This window comes from Paroedura picta, chromosome 11, assembly GCF_049243985.1.
Source record: "Paroedura picta isolate Pp20150507F chromosome 11, Ppicta_v3.0, whole genome shotgun sequence".
NCBI lineage: Eukaryota > Metazoa > Chordata > Lepidosauria > Squamata > Gekkonidae > Paroedura > Paroedura picta.
The window spans coordinates 31113539-31132711 of NC_135379.1; the positions used below are offsets into that span (position 1 = coordinate 31113539).

The window sequence follows — 19173 nt, forward strand, 5'->3', positions numbered from 1 at the left end:
TGCTATTAATATGGAATTATAAATCTTTATCATTAATGTTACTGAGATGTTGTTTTCAGAGTTATTCCAAGAATTTGTGTCTCTATTTGTCATATTTTTGAATAATCTGTTTATCTGTATATAGATAAAATAGATTCAGGTTGGTAGAGGCATATTGGTCTGAAGCAGCAGAACTTGCTAATGAAGCAATGGGTGACATGTCACTTCCACGGGGTTGGGCTTGGCGGGGAGGCATGGCCAACTGACATCACTTCCGGTATGCTTCAAGGCCTGAAAAAATCTTCAGTGTGGGCCTCTATGGGTGAACGGTTGAGAAAGGCTGCTATAAGAAAACCCTTCAATACAAATAGTGATCATCCAAACAAATGTCTTGTGGGGTCTCCCCCCCAAACCCCCAGTCCTTTAGCATAACACTTTTGTTCAGTTCCTAGATACAATGTAGCCATTGCTGGAATACAGAGCAGAGCACTATGAGGGAAGTGAAATGAGACAGCAGTGCCTGAAGGAAGATGCCTGCTTCCCCAGCCAGAACAGAGATGCTGGCGGTGAGGAAGCTGAGTGGAAGGTGTCTGGCAGCCAGCTTGGGGCTCTTATTCCTCCCCAGGACAGCGCGGACCATAAATCTCCAGGCAGGCAGGAGCTGGGGGCTGGGAAGGTGAAGCGTGTGTATCAGCAGAATGGAGGCTGGTCCTCCCACACACAGCAACAATGAGGCTATGAATCCCCCCACCCCAGCTACCACATCCTATCAGAAGCTGTAGGTGTAAATCAAGGCAGGCTGTCTTTTGTATTATCCCTATCAGCCACTATAGAAATTAGTTTGTAGGGGGCTGCAGCTCTGTTGGCTTCCTTTTTCATCCTACCCTTGGTGTTATCCTCCCAACGGGGGTGGGGGGGGCGGGCTGGGTCCAGTGTCCTGAAGGGCAGGCAAGACACAATGGAGGATGGACACTGCCCCACCCTGCCCACCCATGGCTGTGGTCCTGCTAACAATCTAAAATGATTCTTAAATTTCTGTATAAAATATAGAAAATGGCTTTCAGTTGTAAGACAGCAGTGTTCTGAAGTGTCTGCTTTAATGATCTCAGCAGCAGTCCTACAGTTGAGTGAAGTCAAGGAAACTTCCCTGCAACCTTTCACAGCATTTCAGCTAATGTACTCATTTATGACTGCATTGAAGATACATATAAAGTATGGTAGGCTGCTGCATAAGTAACATCACACGTGTTGGCAATTTATTTGTAAAATGATCTTAGATGAAAGACTTCGAGGAAGGAAAGTTGCTGTAATACAATGCAAATATCATCTGATTAAATTTAAAAGAAACTAATGTCAAAGATAAATGAAAGGTTAAAAAGAGATGTGGAAGAATAATTTATCCAAAGGGCTTTATACCCAAATTGTCTCAGTTTTGTGTACAGAGTGCTTCAAAATTTCCTTTCCACTGAATTTATCCCATCCTACCCCTAGTTGTTTGGTAATCTGGTATACCTGCTTCTAGTCATGGAACTTCACACACGATTATTTTGTTATCCATCTTTTATTTTATCTGTTTTTTAGATTTGATAGGTTACTGCTCAGATTCGTATTCTGTTAGCTTTCCATTTATTTCACAGACGCTATTTGTTTTGTGCTACCAGTTAACTTATGCACACAAGTGAAACACAATTCAATTATTTTTGAGCTTGCTGATCCATTTGCACAGACACATTTTTTCAGTGGGAGGCTCAAAAGTACACAGGCACTTAAATTATATTTAAAACTTATTTACCTTTCATGAAATTTTACATACATTTTCTTATGAAGATAGTTTCAGAGGGTAGATGCAGTAGAATAGTTAAAAATTGAATTCAGTAAAAAAGCACCTTAAGACACCAACAAGAGTTACGGGGTATATAAGCTTTTGAGAGTCAAAGCTCCTGGACACAAGTGGAAGTTGAGATATTTGAGTTCCCAGTCCTTACCTGCCACACAAGAACTCAAACCAAAAAGGAACATACAAAGGGACAGCTCAGTTTTTCAGATCCCACCCCCATGGGGACTTCAGCCAATCTGGATGCCAGGTGCTCCAACCTGCCAAACCTCTTCCCTCCAATCAGTAAGTCTTGACACAACAAACGGCTGGCATGGCTGGTACGTTATTCCTCCCAGCTAGAGAGGATGCTCTGTATGGCCCATTATGCACAGCCGCCGAAACGGCGATTTCGGGTCCCATGGAAAACGCGGAGGGGGAAGACGCGACGCATACAGGTTATGTACGGGGCGGGGCGCGACGGCGGCAAAACCCAGAGTAACCGAATATGCACGCGGCGATCCGGGCTCCGCTTCTGGTTGTGCCCCGGTCACCCGGAAGCTGCGCTTTCTTCCGCGTTTCACTGACGCGGCTTTTTCGGCGGCATGCACCGAAGCTGCGGCCAGTTGCAGCCGGCTCCGTGCGTTATCGATGATTTTAGTCGCCGCCATTCCACCCCGAATGTGCGCTAAAACCCCCGTGCATAATGGGTCTATCTGACAAAGAGCATCTTTCCTCCTCCTCCTCCTCCTCCTCCTCCTCCTCCTCCTTAACCACAAAGTCCATCACCACAACTCTCAGGGACCTCCTCTCCCTCGACCACCTCTCATCTTATAATGCCCCTTCCCATCTTCTGACTAGGATAAGACAACTCAGGGATCTCCATTATAACTCACTTATTTGAGTCTTCCAAGAGCTTTGACTCTGGAAAGCTTATGCCCTAAAACTCCAGTAGGCCTCTAAGCTGCTACTACACTTGAATCTAACCAATCTTCTCATGAGAATCTCTGTGAGATTTCATAGGATACAGAATAGAAGATTATCACTGCAGTCGGCTCATGTTTTTAAAGTTTGGCTAAATTCTCCTGGGAATACTCAGAGTTTGACAGAAAGTCATCTTTCATATCTGAGGTTGTCGTCATTCTATTTCCCGCCACATTTCTACCATATCTAGCTTTTTTAACAACCCGTATCATACAAATAGCTTTGTAGCCATTCCAGTGCCCAAAGCTCCCTTAGTACAATTGTTGCCTGGCCTTTAGCTCATTCCTTGTCTGCAATACAAAGACTTGGGTTTCATATTCCCCTCCCCCTTTTCAACAATGCTAAAAGGCAGGATATGTCAATAGCTATGTTCTGGACTTTGTACGGCTCTCTATTTTACCTTAAATATACCTGTAATTACCGGATTAGATGATTAGGCAATATAGATGGGTGTGGATGAACAAGGATAATTGTGGAGACAGGAGAAGATCACTGTGTGTGGCTGGAAAATGATCACCCAGTTACTAGCAACTGGTAAAGAAGACTGCCTCTTTCTAGTTACAAAATCCTAGATAAAATCTGTAATGCAATGTCAGATTTCCATCCCTAGTGAAACAGTTTTGGGAAGCTTCCAAAAATCTCGGCGTGTTAGTCTACTACAACCAAAGCAACAAAGATCCTTTGTGGCACTTTAAAGGCTAACAAATTTATTGTGGTTTAAGATTTTGTGAGGCAGAGCCCATGTAATCAGATACATGAAATGTCACAGGACTCTTTGTTATTTAATCCTGAAAAAGAATACATTCCTTTAAAAATCTATATTATTTTTTGGACAAATATTCCATTTCTTGGTGGAAAATGTTATATTGGAATTGGAAAAATGATTTTTTCCCTTTAATAAGTTTTCCTTTCTTTTCTTATGCAGCTTCTGCTATCTACTAGATTAAGGCTGCAGTATTAAAAATACTTTCCTAGGAGTACACTGTTTTGAATAAAATGGTACTTATTTCCGAGCAGAATTGCTTTCTGGCCATATAGTCTTATACAGCATTATACCCTTCTATGTTCTTTGAAGCCAGCTCTGAAATCAAATTTAGGACTTTGCTCATAGATGTGTTTAGTTTATTCTGTCTGATGTTTTTGCTTTTTTTTTTCCATTTGGAATAGATGAAACAAAAAGTTTAATCTTTTGTATTGTTTTGATATTTCTGTACATTTTTTTGTGTTTCAAAAACAAGGTCAATTTTTATCATCAAAACACTTTAGCGTTTGATAAATGTTTAGGGTTGCCTTTGGGTTTGGGTGTGAAGCATCCATAGAGAATTTCTAAAGTATCATTACGTCATTTCCAGGTAATCTGGGGTGGACATGGTCCCCCACCAAAAAATGTCCCTTGTGGGGATGCTGCCATGCAGAATCAGTATCTGTGTCCCCTACACCAGATCTCTCTCATTAGCTAGAATTCAGCCGGTTCCTTCCCATTAAGAGGATTCTTCATTGGAAAGCAGGAATAGCTGCTGCTCAAGCCCAGGAGAGAACTCAAGATGTGTGCTACGTAAATGGAGCACATTTGCCTTTTCTCTGGTTTTACTTCGTTTCTGGTTGGAATAGTTTTTATATTCAGTCATTCTTAATAACTGAAAGGGTTATAGCCCATTTTTTTCAATTAAAACTTGGTTCTCAAAATAGCTCCAGGTTTCAAAGAACAATTATGTCTTTTACTGTTCAGCGTCACAACACTTGCTAGTACTACCCATTTGTTCTGCAATACATCTAAGGAGAAGGAATTGCAGCCCAAGGCCACTGAATGCTTAAATTAGGTATATATATTTATTTATCTATCGATATCGATATAGATATATAATCTAAGGAGAAGGAAGGTTCTTATCATAAGCCTAATGTCATTGATTTCAGTGGAATATTCTTCTGTTTAATTCTACTTAAGAAGGGAGCATGTAATGTTTCTGCTGGAGTTCTGTTTGTATTTCTTTAGCCACAATTGATCTAGCAGTCTTTCCATCCTTCAGCACTGCACTTTAAACTCTCCAAAAGTCTGTTACTCAGGTTTTCTGGCAGATAAAAAATTCCAGGATTCAGCTATGTCTAGGAGCTGCCACATGTACAGATATGATATTAGACTCATGCTACAAAGAAGGTGAAAAGAGCTTTTTGAATGTTTTAAGGTTAAAACATTCTACTTTGCGTACCAGCTGATCCTGAACACATCAATCATAAGTATTTAAATTAAGGACCTCTTAAATATAATAGCCACATGAATTCTCCAAATATTATATCAGCACTACAAGCAGGGCATTGAACTTTGTAAGGAACTGCCCCCTGCTGGCTCTGCATGTGTTTGCTTATAAACTCCAAATTAATTTTCAGTGTTATCCACTGGGCCCCTTATATCGGAACGATTCAGCACCCCTAGAAATCTGTGCCGGGGGGGCATTGAGAGAGTCGAGGCTGACTGGGGTGGGGGGGGGGGGAAGGGGATGTCAGATGAGTTTGATTTTTCTTCTCACTACCTGAGCTATTATTTTGTAATGTTAATGTTTTAGTGTTTTATGTGATGTGGGGGTTTTATTCTGCAACCTGCTGTGAGAGCGGCAGGTAATAAATCTAATAATAAAATTATTATTATTACTCTGTGTGGAATTGGTGCAATTTCTCCATTGAGTTGTCCTTTAAAATGATGAAATCCTGCAGGCATTGTTGCTGTGGATGCACCACTTATTTCTGCAAAATGAATAACGAGTGGTTGATAGCTTGTTTCCTAAGTCAGTCGCATTTATGTATATGGCATACATATAAGTGAATGTAAATACATATACAAATGAATGTAAATGCATATAATTCTTCTGAGTTTTAAAGTGTACTTTAAACATTGACTTTCCACTTTGATAATTCCAGCAAGAGCCCATTGTAGGTAAGTTACTCAGACACAGTAAATATTTCTTTTGTTCCATTTGGTTACTTGAAAGAAAACCAAAATGGTGTGACGTCAATGATTTTAATGAAAAGGCAGTTAAAAAATAAAAGGAAACTAAGACAAATTTATTTAAATCACTGGTGTCCTGGTTATATGATACTGGCTACATTCCCTGAGACTGCTATGGAGAAGGATGGCTCAGAAATCCAAAACTTTAAAAAAATGAACACAACCTCAGTTTAATCTGTGTTGAACTCAGTGGAACACAATTCCATGTAAAATATGCATTACATAGCATTGTTTTGTAAATCAGTTAAAATTAAAGTGTTTCATCATTAGCATTCACGTAAGAGCACAAAGAAAAACCCTATAACTTTTTCAAAAAAGTAAATGTCCAGGACAGATCTCTTTACCATCTTTTCCTGGATCTTCTAGGGTTGCATGAACAGTGCTACTAGAAGCTCACAAGCTAGCGCTTGGAGACCCCTGATGTGGCATGTTTGCTGTAACAGTTGTGGTGAATTGTGCAGGCCAAAAGATATATTATAAACATTGAGGTCCCAGTGCATACTGAGTTCACCACTCACACAGGCCTCCACGTTTATTTCCACAGAAATATTTCCACCTAAGAAGAAGAAGAAGAGTTAGTTCTTATATGCCACTTTTCTCTACCCAAAGGAGGCTCAAAGCGGCTTACAGTTGCCTTCCCTTTCCTCTCCCCACAACAGACACCCTGTGAGGTGGGTGAGGCTGAGAGAGCCCTGATATCACTGCTCAGTCGGAACAGTTTTATCAGTGCCGTGGCGAGCCCAAGGTCACCCAGCTGGCTGCATGTGGGAGAGTGCAGAATCGAACCGGCATGCCAGATTAGAAGTCCGCACTCCTAACCGCTACACCAAACCTATATCCTGTCCACCTGGAATTCAGAAAATATTACATGTTGTGTTCCTTTACCAGCTTCAGTGTTATTGATTATTCTACTAATTCATATTTAACTGTGTTATTCATTATCTTTTTTGTTTGGTTAAATTTAGGTGGAGAACAGACCAAAATACTATGGAAGAGAGTATGTACTGTATTATTTATTAAAATAATAATAATTTATAAGCAATTATTTTGAAGTGTGTCATGGTACAATTTAAAATGAAGGCAGAATTTTTAATGAAGAAATCATTTGACACTAGATTGCATCTCCTTTATTTTGTGCATGGTTGTTAATTTATTTGTGAATTCTCAAAATCTCAGCCTGCATATGAATAAATTGTTTCCCCAGATGGTATCTAGAGTATGCATCAGTTTCTGTATCATTCTATAATTATGATAAAACCATTAATTTCTTTTTCTAAACCAATTTAGAGCTCTTTTTAAATAAAAGTAGTTTATAAATCTGGCTGTGTCTGTCTGTGTCTCATACACACACACACAGATATTTCACTTGATGCCAAACAGCCAGCATTTGAAACACACTATTTCCATGTGGTAGAACAGACAGGAGATTCTTGGAGCTTTAAAAAAAATGATACATTTACTGTGTTTCAGGCAAAATAATTTTGCTAAACTTCAAAAAGCTGCAAAGAGAGGTTTACTAAGCAGCTAGTAAAAATCTGAAACCTAATATAATAGTTAAATTAAGGGCATTGATTAATTACTTGTTCCTTGCAGTGTACTTTTGCAGCTGGATTTTCCTATGTGAAACAGGAAAATCTACTTCTAAAGTACACTGAAAGTTATCCAATGTGTGTGGAATGCACCAGTGCTTAAGAAGCTTATCTCAGTTCATCCTGAGATTTCCCATAGCCCTTTAACTTCTAACCTTGACTATCAACAGGGAACTTAACATTTAAAACGAAAGGGTCTCTTGGTGACATCATGGAATGAAAATAAAGTCACTCCTCAATACTGTGTTCTTCACAACTGTCAAAGCCAAAGTTAATCAGAGCAGCATGTAGCCATCATAGGATGCAATCTCAGTTATTGCCCTGATGCACATTTCCTTGCATAACTAGACTATGTTAACTGTGAGTCCTCCTCCATCTGCAGCATCCTACCAGTGGCGATGATTGTATGTTTTTTAGCCACAGTTACTTAAATCAGTGTTGCATCTGTAGTTTCCCAACTCTGCTCTTGCTGTAGTGTTTTCCATCTCAGTGCATCTCAGGGGAAAGTCTCAGAATGCATCAGAGCCCCTGGCACAGAATCAGATGTAGGATTTGACCCTCTGGATTAAGCCACCACGTAGGGTTTGTCTGAAAGGAGAAGTTATAGAAGTAAAGAGAGTGCCAGAGCACAGCCTGACAAGATGACCTCCAGCTCATTTTCGACTGACTTCAGGAGCAGCATTTGGGCAGATTATATCCAAAATAGTTGCTGCACATTCTGTAGTCCTGGAATTATCTGTATAGTTTGCACTCCAGTTACCTTGTGTGCCATGCTTGAAATGGGCTTTGTATTTGGGGCCTTCCAAGATACATACCAAGATCATTTGGGTGATTAACATAGCATGGAAAGATGCTGCTCCCTCATATTCTTATCCATGGTTTCTCTATATATTTGTGAAACAGCCTGCGGGGTGGAATGTGTTCGGCTGTCCAAGTTGGGATAGGGCTAATCAGGGTGCAGCCAGGAAAGCTGGCTGCACCTTGATTGGCCCTGCCCCTGCAGCTCCTGCCCGCTATCCCTGGACTCTAGCCTCTTTGCTCTCAGACACGCCTCAGTGCCTGGAGCCAGCAGCAGGTAAGGGGAGAGGGCCCTGGGCAAAGGGTCATGGTGGAGGGCCTGCTAGGCTAGCCCTGCTAACGAGGGCCTCCTGCTACGTAGGGACTGCTAATGATGGCCTCAACAGCCTGCTGACTACCTGCTAAGGAGCTCTTTCCCAGGCCTGCTAACAAGCTGGCGAGCCCCCGCCCGCCCCACTTGATCTGGCTGCAAGCTGCGGCCCAAAGCCACCTTAAGCTTGCCTGGCCAGGGGCCAGAGGAGGGGACCCTTTTAAGGCCCATTCTTATGAACGGGCTTTGAATGAAGCTTTGAAGCTAGTGTTTAAATAAATGCTGAAGCAAAAAATAACTCTATCAGTTGGGTGTCCCCTGCCCTGTTCAGTCTCTTCATGTTAGCTGCAGTTTGCAGCTATCCACTTGAAAAAATAGTCTGCTGGTTTGTGATGTATTGTTTTGGTATGACCTACGTGCTTCTCTCCCTTCCCCCCTCCCTTTTTTGCACTATTATTTAAATAGCTGACTTTCTTTTCTGTCAGATTTCATGGGATCATTTCTCGTGAGCAAGCAGATGAATTACTTGGAGGTGTAGAAGGAGCATATATCCTCAGAGAAAGCCAGCGGCAGCCCGGATGCTATACCTTAGCTCTCCGGTAAGCTTTCCACATTATCTTTTCAAACCTTAAGAATTATGAACCTCAAGGAAGATGCCTTCAACTTATAATAACCGCAAACAGATTGGTATTTTTGAAATACCTATAATGTAGAGGTCGGAGACAACATGCCCCCTTCTCAGTTTCACCATGTTGTTCATAGGCTGTGATAGGGTTGGGGTTGGGGGTAGATGGGAGGAGAATGTGCCCAATTTACCAGTGGTGGTGACATTCTCCTCCTTTTCTCTCCATGAAACCATTGTCCTCACTCTGATTCTTTCCCTTGTTCTGATTTGGTTTCATGACAGCGCAACTTAATCAGATTTGGCTGTTTTGACCTCTCAAGACCAGTTTTAGAGCGAAGGCAGAAAGCATGACTAGAAGTCTAACATGAATTGATTCCAATGCCAAATAACCAATAAGAGTTAGCTGTGTGATAACATCAGGATCAAAATAAAGGATAAGGCTTCCTAACCTGACACTGGTGGTGTGTGGTCTAAACCAGGGGTAGTCAACCTGTGGTCCTCCAGATGTCCATGGACTACAATTCCCATGAGCCCCTGCCAGCAAATGCTGGCAGATGCTCATGGGAATTGTAGTCCATGAACATCTGGAGGACCACAGGTTGACTACCCCTGGTCTAAACACTGGAGCAACACTGGAGAACATAGTTGCAACCTTCCATGAACAAATGATGAAAAGGGACAAAAACATTAAGTGTTGTTATATAGAATCTCAAGTTCCTTTTCCAAGTAACAAAAAAATCTGTAGAGACTTCCAATTGACCACAGTAAAGCAGTTGTAAGTGAGGTCTACAAGGCCTTTTAAGTCATTTTACCATTTTTCAAGTGCTTCAACAAGTCCTGTTTTGACTGAGGCCAGCCTCTACAATACATTTCTGCTCTCCTTCTTCTTCTGCCTTCACAGCTAATAAAAAAGAACCTTCCTTTATAATATGCATACTATGAACAGTTGCATTTTGAAAGTTAAGACACTAATTCCACAACACCATTGTGTTTCAATACAGATTCGGCAACCAGACCTTAAACTACAGGCTCTTTTATGATGGGAAGCACTTTGTAGGAGAGAAGAGGTTCGAATCAATCCATGACTTGGTAACTGACGGCCTGATAACTCTGTATATAGAAACAAAGGCCTCTGAGTACATTTCCAAAATGACAACAAACCCTATCTATCAACACATTGGATATGCCACTTTGCTCAGAGAAAAAGTATCCCGTAGGCTAAGTAAAGCAAAAACAGAATCAAGAAAAGCAAGTGTAACAACGTGTGAAGAAAATGCACCTGTGGAAAAGGTAAGAGGTGTAATTTTATGGAGGGAAACAGCCCATATTTTCATATTTATAGGACTTCTTTTGAGTGCACATTTAGTTATTTAAAAATACCTTCAGGTTGCATTACATGTGGCTCTTTGTAAGCTGGCACTGGAAATTCTGGTGGCAGGTTCAGTCTCCAGTGGGTACCAGTGAAGTGACTAGACTTACATGAGGCTGTTCTGTTGCAGCCACTGGAAACAGACTTCAAATGCCCTCTCTGTAAGAGCTTCCCAGTAATTTCTGTGGAAGGGATTTGATCTGTACATAGGAAGAAATATGTGTTTAGGTACAACCCCAAGAAATGAATGGGCATCCTGCTGGCACCAGGAGCTTCATGTAACCAAATCTAGGCGCGTACAGGTCTTTAAATCCAGATCAGGATGTGGAATTCTTGCTTTCAGGATGCACCTGAAGCCTTGATAGAGGTAGAAGTAATGCCGATTTCAAGTTCACCAGTTCTCAAGTTTGTGGATTTTAATGCAAGCTGAGAAATCTTCCTTTTGCTGTTTTGCCTTTGGTGAATGGGTCTGGACTTTGGAGGCTTGGCTTTTCTGTCTCTCCATCTTGCTTTTTGCTGTTATAGTTGGTGTAATAGCAACATAAATTGAATGAACAAGAAGTGGCTGTCATAATGTAGTGGGCTGACACAGCTAAAATCAGCTGGAAATGTAAGACAAATTACACCATAAGTAACAGATAAGCTGTTTTATAAGAGTTTATATGAGTGTTTGGTAGTACAGTAGTATAAAAAACATGTCAAGACTATTTTCTGGAGTAAGTGCTTTTGAAGATTATTTAATATATATAATTCACAAAGTGCTTTGTATCACAATGATTACTGTATTGACCCGTCGTTCAAAAGGACCCCTTCTGACTGCTAGAAATTATGATTTGTAGGGTATTTTGATGACTCTGTTTCAACTCCTATTGCATGGTTATTTCTAGTTCCTGCTTTCTGGTAAGATGTCAGGCATTGTCTCAAGTTGGTCTGCCTTTGAAATATCTTGTACAAACCAAAGTGAAGTGAGGCAGATGAGAACCCTGCAGTTAATACAATCACCGGGACTGACATTTCTGGCCTATAGAATTAGTGAAAGAAATTAAGCATGACTAATTACCTATTAATGTTGTTTGAAAAGTGCACACCCTAGGAAAGAGAAGGAGGCTACGAGGCTGTGATTAATCACTGATTTATATCCACATAAATCAAAACTTTCAAGCTTGGGTGCCTGAACTCGGGCTATCTTGAAAAAAACACTCAAGCTGTCACGCTCTGAATAACCCATTCACTGTAATGTTCATGTGCATGCCACTTCACATGAGAGTCATTGCAACTTACATGGCTGTCACTATAAAGGGGAACGTGATGGCCTGGTTTCCTCTGCAGCCACCCAAAGAGGTCACTGGGTCACAAGAAATGTGTTACACCAACTTGATCAGTGAGACACACTCTGTGCATACTGGAGGAGGCTGAATGTCGGGAGAGGGGTGACCATGCATAATGTACATATCATTTGCATTGGATTCTGCTCCCACACACAGGGTTGGATCCAGCCAACTTCTCTGCTTGTGGAAGAGGGCAAGAGGGTTGCCCTGAAAGACCTGGTTCTGCCTGGGTTCTTGGTCTTTCACCAGACTTGGCCCTTTGGTGGGGGGAGGGCTGGCTGTCCTTATCCAGGAGGTTTACTCCTACATGGCTCTCCCAGCACCATCGATCCTCAGAGTGGAGTATGTTGGCATTGGATGGGACTTGGTTGAGAACTTGCCTATGTGCTTGGTGTACTGCCCGCCCAACGCACTGCCAGATTCCCTGACGAGCCTGCTGGAGGTGGCAGCCTTGCAGTTTCTCGGTCTTATAATCCTGGGGGACTTCAATGTCCACGCAGATTTTTCATCCACAGGACATGACTCAGACCTGGTGTCAGCCATGGGAGCACAGGGGTTCTGCCATCTTGTTGCCCATCCCATCCATCAGGCTGGCCACATGTTAGATGTGATCTTTCGTGCCAGTTATTGTGGATTTTTGTATTATTTTACTTTTTATATGGTTTTTTTATGACTGTAACCTACTGCCAGACGTTTCTGACAGCAGCGGTAAACAAATCCAAATAATAAATAATAAAATACATGAGTTTACCGGAGTTAAATGTTCCCTTATCAAATTCTACACCAAAACTTATCTAAGGGTTGAATATGATTTTCCTGTTCATTTTGATGCATTTGCCCTTTTGTTCTGTTTTCTGGGGATGCCATGGTCTGATGGGCCTGTTCAGATAGTAATCCCACTGTTACGTATTTGTCACAGTGATATCTCTTTTTTATTCCATTTTGGAGCTAAAGGGCTGCATACTTAGGGTTTTCAGAAAGTTTCCTATCACTAGACTGACAACTTAACCCAGGCTACCTTCATTCTCTCAAGGGTGCTTCATTGTGTGTCATCCCAGCATGCCTTGAAATATTATGTCCACCAATGCACATACGGTGCCAGATCCCTTGGAGGTTGTTCAGGCTGCAGTCAGCTTAGAACCTAAAATGTTCAATGGAAAAAGGCATTTATATAATTCATTAGCAGCAATAATTCTAAATCAACAATAATAATTCTAAATCAATTCTAAGACAACTGTTAAGGTGACACTGTTAAGTCATTAACACTCCCCCTTCTTTTAATGGGCTGTTAGGGTAGTACTGTTAAGGTGCTATAGCATATGGCTGGATCTTCTAAAAGGTAGAACCAGAATTACTTGAGTTCTGTTCAGTCATGAGACATGCCCAGCTTGAACTGGTCACGTAGAGAGCAACCAAGGGCAGCTATCTTGAGTGAACCAAAATATGTGAAGAGTAATGATTGAATGAAGTAAGAGAAAGCCATTTCAGATAATTTTGTACGACTTTTCTAAATGAGATGGTATTCTGTGACTGGCTTTTTAAAGGATGATTTATTTCAATGAATGTGGATGATTTATTTCAATGAAAGGTTGCTAGTAATACGTTATTAAAAACTAATTCATTAGTAGAGAGACAGGGTAAGGAAAAGGAAGATCTAAAGTAGACAGGAAAGATCATGAGGCTAAATTAACAAGACCCATTGATTTAACTGGCAGCGTGGTTGACCTAGCTCATTTCAAAGGTTTGTCATTATAATGCAGTGGAATGAGGCAATCCAATTATGGACCCATAGGTCATATCCCTCTGTGTGGCCATGCAAGATGCCATTCTTGCAGGTGGCCCCATGCCATGCTCCCCATAGTGTCACCCTTGACACCTAACTAGGGTTGTGCGCGGCGGCATCCAAATCGGCCGTTCCTGGAACGCACAACCCTACACTTAACAGTTTCTTTGTCTGCTCTGAAGGACAACAATTTTGTAATGTTATTGATTCATGCATATCATGTTATCATTTTTACTTAATACAAGCTAATTTGCTTTCCAAAGGGTTTTAAGAAAATTATGTTTATCCTCTATTCATAACCTTTAGGTTGAGAAAAGTGCAGAAGGAATAAATGACAGCCAGGAGACATTGGTGGTAATGCATACTTTAAACACCAGGTGGCAGAGTTTTCAAGGGTTTTCATGCTTTCAACTTTAGAAAGATTTATGCAAGAGTTTTCATGCTGTCACCTATTTTAAAAATATACTGTGGCATCTTGAATTTTAATGTAGCATTGAACAAAAAAACCCCAGATGACTCTATACTGTTGGTTCCTATTATTCAATATCCGCTCTTACTGAGGAGGAATAATTTGACCAGTTATAGTTGACATACACTTATATTGTTTCACCTGTTTATTCTCCCATCAGGTTACTAGTTTGTGTTTAGATAGAATCATAGAATAATACAGTTGGAAGGGACCTCATGGGTCATCTAGTCCAACCCCCTGCACTATGCAGGACACTCATAACCCTATCGCTCATCCACTGTAACCTGCCACCCGCTTAAGCCTTCACAGAATCAGCCTCTCCATCAGAGGGCTATCCAGCCTCTGTTAAAAAATTTCCAAAGATGGAGAACCCACCACCTCCCGAGGAAGCCTGTTCCACTGAGAAACTGCTCTGTCAGGAACTTCTTCCAGATGTTGAGACAGAATTAAGATATTTATGTTTGTCTAGTACAGGGGTGGACAAACTGTGGCTTTCCAGATGTTTATGGACTACAATTCCTACAAGCTGTTGCCAGTCTAGTATGATGTGAGTTATGGAAGATAACCACTAAAAATGTGAGAAAGCTCTGGTCCATCAATATAAATGTTAGATTGAAGACATTAATGGAATTTATCTATTAAATTATTATAATGTACATTTTCTTTCATTTGCTACAATCTTTATTGCCAAAATTTTCTATTGTGTAGTGATCTGTTTTTTAAAATGCCAGTGTTAATATGACCTAGAGAACTGTGGCTCTCCAGATATCTGTGGACTACAATTCTCATGAGCCCTTGCCAGCATGATTCTCCCTCTTCCATTTTAAACTCACAAAGCCCCTGAAAGGTACGTTAGGCTTGATTCCAAGACACATGTGGGCCTGTGTGCAGTTCATCCATGCCTAATGGGGCCAGTAATGCCATCTAGGGCCAATTCTGATGGGACAACAACACAGGGAGACCCTCTCATTATGTCCCATTTTCCTGATCCAGATTGAACTATTTGAACCTTTTGAATCCATGTTCGGTTGTGTGGACCCAGGATGTGATTGACTGGCCAATGGACATACAGCAATCTCCAAAATCTGAATTTTGACCTTCCCAACCCTTTAACCACCATGCCTAGTACACCCCACTAGACTGGGTTTGCATAAGGTTGCCAGTTTTGGGTTGGGAAATACCTCAAAACTGGGGGTGGAGCTGGGAGTGGGTGGTATTTGGGGGGCGGGGAGGGACCTCAGTGGAGTATAATTATATGGAGTCCACCCTCCAAAGCAGCCATTTTCTCCAGGGGAGCTGTCGCCTGGAGATGAGCTATAATTCTAGAGGATCTCCAGGTCCTACTTGGGGACTGGCATTGCTAGTTTTGCAGCAAAGCAGTTCTCAACTTTTTAATGTTAGCATTTCTCTCAGATAATTGGGCATATGGCTACAGCTTTAGGATCTCTTCCAGTCCATCAGATTTCTTTATGTGTCTTAATATGTTTGTTACAGTCCACAGGCTAGCATTCCCAGAGCACTTTACAAGCCAAAGAACAATTTAAGTAACAAGTTCAGTACAAAGTGAAATTAAAAACAGCTGAGTGAAAAAGCAGTTAAAATACCCAAGCCGCTCAAAAATGATCCGTCAAGGTTCAGAGCTGCTTAAAAAATCCAAACCACCAAGTAATAACAACACTAACACAATAAAAACAAACTTGAAAACCCCAATTTTAAAATATCACCGGAAAGCAAAATAAAATACCTGAACTGAGGAGCATAAAACTGTCTTAGCATTTAAAGGTCAGCAGATTTGGTACCAAGCAACCTTTTCAGGGCTGGAGGTGCCAGAGCTTTGGTGCCAGAACTGAAAGAGCATCCTCACTCTTCTAACAGCTAAGTTGCATGTAGAAGAGCCTTGGGGGTCTTAGTAAATGAACCCAGTGGGCTTCTTGCATCTTGAATAATTTCCTTGTCTGGAAACTTGGTGTCCCTGGCTCTTGCTAATAGTTGTAGATGATCTCGTGAGCTGATGCAGGATCCCTGGAAGGTTGAGAGACATGGAGTTTTTTCTATGAGCTCAATTGGTAGAGAGCCCACTTGGATAGCATATTTAAATATACTTGTGTGTACTGAATGTTACGTCAGAGCAGGCACATTTACTGGTGGTGCTCATAGTCACTAATCCAGCCTTTAATGACAGCTGATCTTTCAGTACACAAGCAGGACCTTGCAAGCAAGCCTCCCACCCCCATTCATTCATTCATTCATTTATCCATCCATCCATTCTTAGACTTTTATCCTGCCACTCTTGAGAGACTCATAGCGGCTTACAGATATAAAAATCCCATAAAACCCCCAAGATTTGTTGCCAAATTCCCCCTAACCCCCACATAGACCAACCTAGGGATGGGGAGCCCTGGCCTCAACCAAAGACCTGCCAGAAGAGCTCTGTTTTACAGGCCCTGCGGAACTGTGATAGCTCCTTAAGTGCCCTCAGCTCTCCTAGGAGCTCATTCCACCAGGTTGGGGTGAGGACCGAAAAAGCCCTTTCCCTGGTTGAGGCCAGGTGTACTTCCATGGAGCCAGGAACCATTTACACCATTGCACTTACCAGCTTTGGCTGTGGCCACTGCCAGGGTTGCCAGGTCTCCTGCTATGGTGTGGGGCCTCTTTTCACTGCCACTCCTTTGGGCAGTGGAAGGGGAAAAGATCAATACCATGATGTACTCCTGGGTTTGCCATAGTGATTCTTAGAGTTACATGATGTTCTTTCCTGTTTTGCCTGGAAGTGACATCACGTAGAATCATAGAGTTGGAAGGGATCTCCAGGGTAATCTAGTCCAATCCCCTGCAGAATACAGGAACTCACAACTATCTGCCTACCCATAGTGACCCCAGTTTCATGCCCAAATTATCCCTCCCCCTCAAAAAAAATCTCCAGAATCAAGCCTGGAGAGGAGGAAATTATCTTACCATCCCACAGTGGTGATTAGCCTTTGAGTATGCAAGGAAGGACAACAAGAGACAAACACTGGCACATCCCTTCCTACTCACCCTTTCCCATTTTGCCTAAGTTCATAAAATCAGCATTTCTGTCAGATGACTATCTCTCCTCTGCTTAAAAACGTCCAAAGAAGGAGAACTCACCGAAGCCTGTTCCACTGAGGAACCGCTTTAACTGTCAGGAACTGCTTCTGGATTCTTTTGAATTAATTTCAACCCATTGGTTCTGATCTGACCCTCTGGGGCAACAGAAAACTTCTATATGACAACCCTTCAAGCATTTGAAGATGGTTATTACATCACTTCTTAGTTGTCTCCAGTCTAAACAGACGAAGCTCCTTCAACCTTTCCTCATACAACGTAGTCTCCAAACATCTTACCATCTTTGTAGTCCTCCTCTGGACACGCTCCAGTTTCTCTAAATCTTTCCTCAGTTGCGGTACCCAAAACTGAACACCATACTCCAAGTGAGGTCTTACCTGAGCAGAATAAAGCAGTAACATCACCTCACATCAGTGGTCCCCAACCTTTTTATCACCGGGGACCGGTCAACGCTTGACAATTTTACTGAGGCCTGGGGGGGGGTAGTTTTTTGCTGAGGGACGTCACCGCTGCCTGAGCCCCTGCTCCACTTGCTTTCCCACCGGCGCCCCTGACTTCCAGCCGTCCCCTGGGGGGCACTGCCAGCAGTGCACAGCTGCACAGTGCCACACCAAAGGGAAGCCCCAGCCATGGCAGCTGCCAGAGAGCACCAAAGGTGAGCTGGCGGCAGAGTGGCAGGGCGGCCCCCGAGGCAGCAGCCGGGGAGGAGGACGAGGAGGATCTGCGGCCCGGTACTGACAGATTCACGGACCAGTACCGGTCCCCAGACCGGGGGTTGGGGACCACTGCCTCACATGATCTGGACATTATACTTCTCTTAATACAGCCCAAAATCCCATTTCCCTTTTTGGCTACTGAGTCATACTGCTGACTCATGTTCAGTGTCTGATCTAAGACCCCCAAATACTTTTCACGCGTACCACTGCCAAATCAAGTCTCGCCCATCCTATAATGATGCATATGATTTTTCCTACCTAAATGAAGAACTTAACATTTATCACTACTGAAAGTCATTTTATTCATTTTAGCTTAGTTTTCTAGCCCGTCAAGATCATCCAGTATTCTGAGTATGTCTTTTGGTTTGTGTGCTACCCCTCCCAGTTTAGTGTATTCTGCAAATTTAATAAGTATCCCCTCTAATCCCTCATCCAAATCATTTATAAATATGTTGAACAACACAGGCCCCAGGAGAGATGCCTGAGTCACACCACTCATCACTCCCCTCCAGTAAGATGACAAACCATGTACAAGCACCCTTTGGGTACAATCTGTCACCCAGTTCTCAATCCACCTAACAGTAATAAGATCATGCCCCGCCCAAGTGCACCCTATTTCCTCATCCCAGTCTCTCATGGGGTGGCAGCCTTGGGCTTGCAACCTAGCTGTTGTCTATGCCAGCCTCAGAAAGTTGCTGGCAGGCTTCCAGTCCCCTCTGCCAGGTTTTCCTGTCAGCTGCCATGGCCCAGGATGCTGAATCTGGCCTGTGTTTGCCCTCTCTAGAATCATCCATCAGTCTTCCAGTTACATTTCCTGCCCCAATAGGTTGATAATTATGGAGTTCTTGCGCTGATCCTATGCTCTTTCCTTCTCATTTTGCCAGAGTTGACAGAATAATGGAGCATCAGGTACAAAGCAGTCATGACTCTGCATGAGTCATGATGCTGGTATTTTTATCCTAGATCTCCCACTGCTTCACTTCACCTTATAAGACAAGCAAATAAGCTGTATGTTAGAGGGGCATGCCTGCTTAAAAGCGGAGGAATGCATCTTTGCTTCTAGGGACTTTAAAAGACTCTCACTTGCATCGTCCCACAAGGCCTGCTTAGTCTGAGAAATTTATTGCATAGGCTTTGTGTCTTTTGATTGTTATTTAAAGAGCATTTTTAATTTGTACCTTTTTTGACACATTATTTAATTTGCCAGGCTGATAGTACTTGTGAGTTTGCTTTACATAAAATGAATAAATTGGGGAGTAGGGAACACCCGAATGCTTCCAAAAAGGTACATAGGACTTTGTTCAGGTGTCTCTTTGATGGGA

The 19173-nt window shown here is 42.2% G+C and overlaps 1 protein-coding gene and 1 long non-coding RNA gene across 2 annotated transcripts in view; one reads left to right on the forward strand and one right to left on the reverse strand.

Moving 5' to 3' along the window:
* Window positions 1-19173, forward strand: part of CHN2 (chimerin 2) — a 127812-nt gene that overhangs the window by 56700 nt on the left and 51939 nt on the right. The window contains exons 4-6 of the mRNA XM_077304199.1: window positions 6743-6774; window positions 8960-9073; window positions 10101-10389. Coding sequence (XP_077160314.1) covers window positions 6743-6774; window positions 8960-9073; window positions 10101-10389 — 435 coding nt within the window. The remainder of the gene's footprint in view (window positions 1-6742; window positions 6775-8959; window positions 9074-10100; window positions 10390-19173) is intronic.
* Window positions 10368-16744, reverse strand: LOC143820865 (uncharacterized). The gene is made up of 4 exons (XR_013225574.1): window positions 16642-16744; window positions 15793-16070; window positions 12815-12937; window positions 10368-11070 (listed from the first exon to the last, which is right to left on the reverse strand). It is a non-coding gene; the product is annotated as an uncharacterized LOC143820865 (long non-coding RNA).